The sequence below is a fragment of the Denticeps clupeoides genome, chromosome 4 (genome assembly GCF_900700375.1).
Source record: "Denticeps clupeoides chromosome 4, fDenClu1.1, whole genome shotgun sequence".
Taxonomy (NCBI): domain Eukaryota; kingdom Metazoa; phylum Chordata; class Actinopteri; order Clupeiformes; family Denticipitidae; genus Denticeps; species Denticeps clupeoides.
This window is the reverse complement of record NC_041710.1, coordinates 6,156,822-6,165,021: the sequence shown is the minus strand read 5'-3', so window position 1 is coordinate 6,165,021 and position 8,200 is coordinate 6,156,822. Positions and strand designations below refer to the sequence as shown.

Below are 8,200 nucleotides of genomic sequence, written 5' to 3'. Positions count from 1 at the left end.
ATCTGGTAAACAGGAAAGCAAGAAAAAGGCGTTTCCACCAAAAAAATCTAACTCATAACCAAGACATTCAGGAAATATTTAAAACCAGATACGCATTTATTTACCGAAAAGGCTGGAAAATGAGGCGGTAATTTAACGTGGAAACTGCGGAGGCGGGAATACCGAATGGCCGAAAGGGGGCGCCGCAACACCGTCAATCCGCACGACCGTCGTATTTAACGCTTTCAGATGATCGGCTAATTTACAGCTAATTAAAGCTAATTGCGATTCATCGTTTTAACCTTTGGTTTTGCGTTTTTTTTTTTGTTTGTTTGTTTCTATTTTGTGTATTAGAATTCCAGAAACCCATATTTCTCGTCGTGTTATTAATTTCGTGTTATTTGTGTGATGAGAATAAAATGAAGAATAACTGGACATTTGGAGAGTTTTGTCTTAATTTTGTCTGGACGCAGCGAGGAAACGACCAACTGAAAAATTATAGACAACCGCTCGAAAGACTTATTTGAATAAATTAGTCTAAATATATTAATGTCAAGATTATATAGCAAATCATCAATATAATTTAAAAATAGTGACATGGTCGTAATTAATATTTATTTACGTCAATACATACAAAAAAAAATATTTTTATTTCGAAGCGTTATGTTTAAAGTCTGCTGCGTTATTTGTCGTGGTAAAAAAAATTGTATGGTGCGCACTTATTCAGGCGTGACGACACTCTTCAGCAAAGAAATCGAAACGGAGCGTTTTGGGAATATAATTTTATTGATATGGCGAACATAAATCCACTGGCAGAAAGACCAAAGACTAGAATAAGTGCAGTTATGACTTCATTAAACCTCCGTGCACGTATTTTCGTGATATAAAAGAGATAATAAAACCGGAGCGGAGTACGGTAGTACAGTACTACCTGGCCCGTGCGTGCGCGCGTTAGGCTACGGGGACGTCACATGACGCACGGCTTGACGTCCTGGCACGCGGCCTGCGGGTGGTGGTGGTGGTGGTGGTGGTGGAGCTGGTGGTGGTAGTACGACCCGCTGGCGCCGGGGTGGAACGACGTGATGCCGTTAAAGTTCAACACGAAGTCTTTCCTGTCGCACACCGGCGAGGAGTGACTCTGATACCGAGGAATTCCCACTGCGGACACGCACACACACACGACATGAGTTCTTCTGCATTAAAAATAATACCATCACGCACTTTTATTTATTATCTGTGTGTGTGTGTGTGTGTGTGTGTGTGTGTGTGTGAGACGCACGCTTCTTAAATTATACAAAATGATTACATTTCATATTCATAAAATATAGTAAAAAATAGTGTGCGTGTGTGTATATATATATATATAACTGGATTATATAATTTATGATATATAATAAAAGGACAAGTAAAATTCTGAGATATGTATCCTGCCCTTTTAAATATTAAACTGGATTATATAATAAATATATATAATAAAAGGGCAAGTAAAAGTCTGAGATATATGTATCCTGCCCTTTTATATATACGTATATATATAATCCCTTGTATTATATATTATATGTATTATATCTATCTTTTTATCTCGCTCTCTCTGTATATGTATTGTCCTTTTATTATATGTATTTATTATCTAATCCATATATATATATATATATATATACACACACATACACACACATTTTTGTATATTTTGTGTGTGTGTGTGTGTGTGTGTATATAATAAATAAATCAGATGAAATGAAGATCAGTATTAATTGTATAATCCGAGCATCTGCTGGGACCCGCGGTTACCTGGGACGTCCCCCGCCGGGTCCCTGGCGCCGTGGTGCAGGTAGCTCTGCTCCAGGGAGTAGGGCGACGGGCTCGGGCTGCCGGACGCCGCGGGCTGCTGCTTGATGTACGGGGACACGGTGGCCGGGGCCCAGTGCGCGGTGGCGGCGGAGTACGGGGAGTGGCAGTCCAGGGAGCCGCTGGGGGCCGCGGGCGAGTGGATGGGGCTGCTGCAGCCGTCCGGGCCGTAGTCCCCGCTCGCCGTCGCCTGACACGCGGCCATGTAGGTGGACCCGGGGCTGGGCGACATGTGGGGGACGTGGTGGCCCGCGGCGAGGCTGTCGTATCCCCCCGGCACGCCGGACATGGCGTTGGACATCACGTCCAGGTTGTAGCCGTTGGCGTGGCACGCCAGGGACGCGGAGGGCGGCTGGAAGTCGAAGTTCTGGGGCAACATGGACGCGCCGAAGCCGATGCCGTTCATCATCCGGTACATGGGCTTCAGAGCCTGGCACTTCCTGCGAAAGCCGCGCGGTCTGCGGCGGAACGAGCCCTCCTCGAACATGAACTCGCTGCCCGGGTCGATGGTCCAGTAGTGTCCCTTGCCCGGCCTGCCCAGGCCCTTGGGCAGCTTGATGAAGCACTCGTTGAGGGACAGGTTGTGGCGCACGGAGTTCTTCCAGCCCTGGTACGCGCCCCTGAAGAAGGGGAAGCGGGCCTGCAGGAACTGGTAGATCTCGCTCAGCGTCAGCCGCTTGGTCGGGGAGCTCTGGATCGCCATGACGATCAGCGCGATGTACGAGTACGGCGGCTTCTCGGGGCGCCGCATGCCGGAGCTCGGCTTCTTCCCCTTGGTGGAGGTGGAGGAGGAGGAGGAGGAGGAGGAGGTGGCGACGTCCAGCGCGGGCAGCAGGACTCCGGACGCCGGGCTGGACCTCAGGGAAGGCTGCTGCGCGCTCTCGGTCGTCATCTTCCACGCGTCGGGGAGACCTGCGAGAACCGGGGGAGGATCACGCGGAGCGGAGGGTCCGAGCCCGGCGCGGTCCTGCTGCGCATGTGTCGCCGGGCCAGCGGCTCGTCCGCGCTCCCGCCACGGCCATCACGGATCCGTAAAAGAAGGAAAAGGCGCGACGGATCCACGCGGCCAAACCAAACGCGACCACCTATCAGCTCGCAAATCCTCCCCTCTGCCCCCGAGACCGCGGCTAAATCCCTCCAAGAAGTCCCTCTCGGGGAGACCCACCCCCTTCCACGCCTGGCCCCTGTCCAGCCGGAGACCCCCACGTCCCCACGCGCAGCCACGCGCGCTTATTCCACAGCGCGGGAATCGATCGTGCAGGGGGGAAAAAGTGACAATGACGGAAGAACGCGGTGAAGAGGGTTAACGAGAATGGTCTTTGTGTGTGTGTGTGTGTGTGTGTGTGTGTGTGTGAGTGGAAGCAGACCCTTTACCCGCCTCCGCCACACACAGCGTCGCGCCACGGCCACTTCTCCCGCGCGGCGGAAAACACGCACAAGTGCGACGGTTCTCAGCAGTAAAATAAATCTGTGTGTCCTCCGTGTAGAAATGACCTTTGACGTTAGACGACGGTCGGCATCGTGTACAGCGGCAGAAACAACGCGGCGCGCCGCTTATCGAATAATCGCGACGTTTCCAAATCTTTGGTTCGTCATTAGTCGTTAATTGATGGCGGATTTTAGAGCAACCATGCGTGGTTTTTGCAGAGAAGTCCCACTGCAGGGTCTTCATTTTAACCACGATCTTCAGTCACCGACCCACCCCAAAAATGATCACAGCAACTACACAGAAACCGTTATTTTCCTATAATAAAAGCCACGACAACGGCGTGAACCGCAACGCAAGAATAATATCGATCCGACGATCGATCCACAGCGGCGGGTTCACGGATTCTCGCGAGCACACGACCCTTCCCCCACCAAAAAAAAGGACGTGGAGATAAAATCGTTTCTGCTCGTAACAATAACGGTATGAGGGAGACGACCCGCTCCGAGTTTCCTGCTCCGTGGGAGCAGAGGACGGTCGTGTTTCTCGTCCTGTGTCAGCGTGAAGCTGTTCACCCCGCGGCGGACATGAATACCGCCAACACACGCAGACGCACGCTGGATTGGTCCAGATGCCAATACGATATCAACTCATTTATTGACACGCTTCGCCGGGGATCCGGCGTATCCGGGACCACGCCTTATTATTATTATTATTATTTTTACATTTTCTTCATTCTTCACCAGATAATCTTCCCGGTTCTTACATTTCAGTGTGCGTTTAATTATGAGCTTTGGACAGCTCGTGGTCTTTTATTTGGTCTGTTTTATTATTGGCTGGGAAGTCAATAATAAAAGGAATTATTTTTCAAAATGCATAAAATTATGCACAGTTCATTTTAATAACCTTCACTTGTGTGCATGCTATTTTGATTCTTCTACGCATATTATTTGATTGTGTAGATTTTGTCATATAATTCCCAGACCATATGCAGTATTTTTAAAAAAGATGTATTATTAATATTCCCCTGTATATTGCAATGCACCATAGCAGCAAAATAGGCGAGAATTGTTCAATTGTTCGGCTGCATTTCTTACTTCTAACCCACTGACCCATAAAACCACGTCACCACCACTATTCTAACGCTTTGGGAATTTTAGAATGAGATCCCTGAACGATCCCTAAACGTTTTGTTCCAGCAGCATTCCACGTGAATGAGCCGTGAGCGAAGCCTGACGTGACTTCAGTTCCGACCCACGTGTGACCCAACTCGGCGCTGGAAGGCTGAAAGAAAATCGACTGGTTTGTGTTTTACTTGGTCGTCGTTTCTCGCGATACCTGTACAGCTCCTTATCAAGAACTTTCATCATCACACCATTCCGCAACGCGCAAGAAATGCAAAAGCATCCCACTACCGGGAATATTCGCCATTTTCTCCAGAGTCCGATACAAATGCCGAGAGCTGAACAGTCATCTGATTGGCGGACGTTCTCTGCGGAAGGTGACCCCGCCTTTCCGGGGACCGGGGACCGTTAAACGAAGGTGTGCGTGCTGAGCCCGCTACACGTGCATTATTATTGTTGTTGTTGTTGTTGTTATTATTATTATTATTTCAGCAGGGACGTGTTGAGTGGCTCCTCCCGAAGGTGGGGATGAGGAGGAGGATGATGATGCGGGTGGTGCTGTGCACGGTGGCCTGCAGGTTGCAGCATCGTCCTTCCTCACCTGTCGGCGCGCGCTCCAGGAACACCCGGGCGTCACGTGACGTGGGCGTGAGGACCCGACATTACGGGACATCAAGTCGCGTCCAAGTCGCGTCACTTCGAGGGACACATGCGACGCCAGCTCCCGGCTCCTTATGAGGGAAAATACTTATTCTTAACCAAAATGGAATAAAGGACGCGTTACGAAGTCATCTCTCGATTGTTTTGCAATATTAATATTAGTGATAATTTAAGATTGTCAGACAGAGTTACGTCATTCATTTCGTTGTTGACCACGATGCTGGTGTATGATGTTTAGGGCCTAAATTAATAATAAAAAAAAAGGTTGTGATCGCTCAATCGTCACACAATTTAGTATTTTTTTATAAAAAAAAAAAAAATACGATGATGTTGTGTTTATGGGGAAAAAATGGTTTATGAAAATAAACAATAAACATTTCCTTTTGTCAACCTTTGACTTGACACCGACTCACCGGTATTTCTTTTTTATTGAAAGCACGTTTTATTGTTATATAAAATGCATCCATAATTTTATACAAAAAAAAACAAAAACAAAATGATAACAATAACAATGCACACCGTCGCCAGCGGGACAGCGGACAGGAAGCAGGTACCACCAACACGGCCTGTGGTTCGAATTCAAACGAAATATAAATACGTCATCGTGTCTCTAGACGTCGCCGCGACAGGCGTCGCGCGGGACGTGAAATGTACGCGTGTAAAGTGCCAGGGCCCTCCGCGGTCCAGCGCCGCGTTAGGACAGCAGGTAGTCTATCCTGAAAGGATGGTGAGCGTCCGCTTTGGCCGCGGGGGCGTCCCGGGGTCCCCCGAACCCCTCGTACGCGGCGCTGTAGGCGCGCAGCGCCTGCGCGGCGCTGGTGTCCACGAGGAAGGGGGGACCCCGCAGGACGTAGGGCGCCGCGGGCCACCCGAGGCCGAGGAGGGGGCCCGGCTCCTCGGGGTCCTCCCTCCGGAAGGGCTTGCTGAGGATGCTGTCTATGGCGAAGGGGCTGGAGAACTTGGCGGATGGGGAGGAGGAGGAGGACGCCGGCGGCGGGCACGGGCTCCCGGGACCCACGGACGCGGGCTCCTTGCCGGCCTTCTTGCCGATGCGCTTCCTCCTGCGCCGAAACACGCCGTCCGCGAACGTGTACTCGCTGTGCGGGTTCAGCATCCAGTAGTTGTCCTTGCCCCACGGGCGCGACGGGTCGCGCAGCACCTTCAGGAAGCAGTCGTTCAGCGACAGGTTGTGGCGCACCGAGTTCCTCCAGCCCGTGTAGGTCCCACGGAAGAAGGGGAACTTCTTCATGAGGTAGTCGTTGATCTCCGCCAGGGTGAGCCTGCCCGAGCCGGAGTCGCGGATCGCCATGGCGATGAGGGCGATGTAGGAGTAGGGCGGCTTCGGTCTCCGCGTGTACGGCTTGCCCTTCCCCTCCGCGCCGGGCGCGACAGGTGTGGGGCTGTGCGCTCCGCAGTCCCCGTCCGAGCCCAGCTCCTCCTCCAGGGACTCCGCGTCGAAGTGGCTCCCGCAGAACACCTCCAGCTTCATGTTCTCTCTCTCTCTCTCTCTCTCTCTCTCTCTCTCTCTCTCGGGACCCACGCGGCGGAGGCGGCGTACCTGTCCACGGGGCAGAACCGCGAGTCACCTCCGCGGCGCTCCGGGAGCGTTGATATACACTCACCTCAGGACCGGCCCACGGAGGTGTGGCTTGCGTTCTCCGGCGAGCACAGAAGCGCGCCAGGTCAAAGGCGGGAACCTTTAACAAACAAAACCAAACCAAACAAAACAAGCAAAACTAAACAAGCAAAACAAACAACACAATGTAAAGAAAAAAGAAAAAAAAGAAAAAAAAAAAAAAAAACAGCGCGGGAACGCAACAGCCGGGCCGTGTCGCCGTCACGCGGCCGTCTCACCTGAGCCCCGTGCGCCGTCGCGACACGCCTCGGCAGGTGGCGTCGGTTTACCAGGTATGAGGAGACCTGCAGGTGTTCGCTCCTCTTCTGACTGTCGCGTCACCTCGTGACCCGGGTTCGGATTAAAAGCAGAGAAATGGGGGGGGGGGGGCGACGTCTGGAAATGTCTTGCACTCGTAGTAGTGGGTGACACCCTGGCCTGTGAACCAGAAGACCCAGGTTCAAACCCCACTTACTACCATTGTGTCCCTGAGCAAGTGTCTCCAGGGGGGGACTGTCCCTGTTACTACTGATTGGAAGTGGCTCTGGATAAGGGCTTCTGGTAAATGTAAATGCAAGGGGGCCTTGACCACCATGATGGATGGCCTGTGACCACCTGGATCCTGGATGAGGCCGACAATTTTCAACCAGTCTTTCTGAGCGTCTCTTTCTAACGACCGAGGACGTGATGTGTTTCTTCGCATCACTTCCCACATTCAGGAATTACGAATTGGTTCCGTTTCAAAAACAGGACAAACAATCGACCAGTCGTGCAGTAACCACTTATGCCGGACTGTCAAGGAACTGACTGATGTGTTAACAGAGGCAGTTCACACCTTCAAAAGCCTGTGTACACACACACACACACACATGCAGAGAAAATGGCAACACCCAAAGACAAACATATAGGTACACGGCACATACGGGCTCACTCTTACTCTTACTCTCCGCACACAAACCGGCTTGTGCAACGCGCACAACCGCGCCAGGCATGCCGACTCTCACACAACAACAGCTCTTGGCGAAATGTCGAGTGCACTGGGAGTGAACCTGCCTGCTAAAGCATCACACCCCTTGGCTGGCAGGAGCGGTGACCTGCCCGTGACACCTGACTGAAATATTTTTAGTGACATGTGGGACTTTATTTTCTTTTCTCTTTCTTCTTCTTCATACTTTCGTTCGTTCGGAGAAATAACTCCGGCTAATAAACAAGGCGTCTGTAATTAGCGGGTGTCTCACCCGGCACCAGGAAAAAGCTCGTCTGACGTCAAGCTGCGTGTCAGACGCCACCGTCGCAGGCGCAGTTTCAAAAATGTTGTTTTTTGAAAAAAAAAAAAAAATGCGTCTGTGCGAGCTGTCATGCGGGTGCTGGGATCATATGTGGGTGTTTGCACATGAACGCTGATAATTAATATGTTTGTTCCAGCAGTGACACCCAATTCGGGGTGAGCTCACTCGGCTCAGTGTGACTAAAGGCTCAGATTATACGTATGCGCTGTTTTCAACACCGAGCTTGGTGGTTTGATGGCCGAGGGGAACGTTGGAGATC

The 8,200-nt window shown here is 51.2% G+C and overlaps 2 protein-coding genes across 2 annotated transcripts; both read right to left on the bottom strand.

Moving 5' to 3' along the window:
- Positions 1 to 752: 752 nt before the first annotated feature.
- foxf2a (forkhead box F2a) lies at positions 753 to 3,077 on the bottom strand. The gene is made up of 2 exons (XM_028977713.1): positions 1,771 to 3,077; positions 753 to 1,137 (listed from the first exon to the last, which is right to left on the bottom strand). The coding sequence occupies exons 1-2, from the start codon at positions 2,717 to 2,719 to the stop codon at positions 947 to 949; spliced, it is 1,140 nt and encodes a 379-aa protein (XP_028833546.1). The 5' UTR covers positions 2,720 to 3,077; the 3' UTR covers positions 753 to 946.
- A 2,352-nt stretch (positions 3,078 to 5,429) lies between these two features.
- foxq1a (forkhead box Q1a) lies at positions 5,430 to 6,643 on the bottom strand. The gene has a single exon (XM_028977977.1). It carries the CDS (start codon positions 6,524 to 6,526, stop codon positions 5,732 to 5,734), a length of 795 nt encoding a protein of 264 aa, XP_028833810.1. The 5' UTR covers positions 6,527 to 6,643; the 3' UTR covers positions 5,430 to 5,731.
- Positions 6,644 to 8,200: the final 1,557 nt, after the last annotated feature.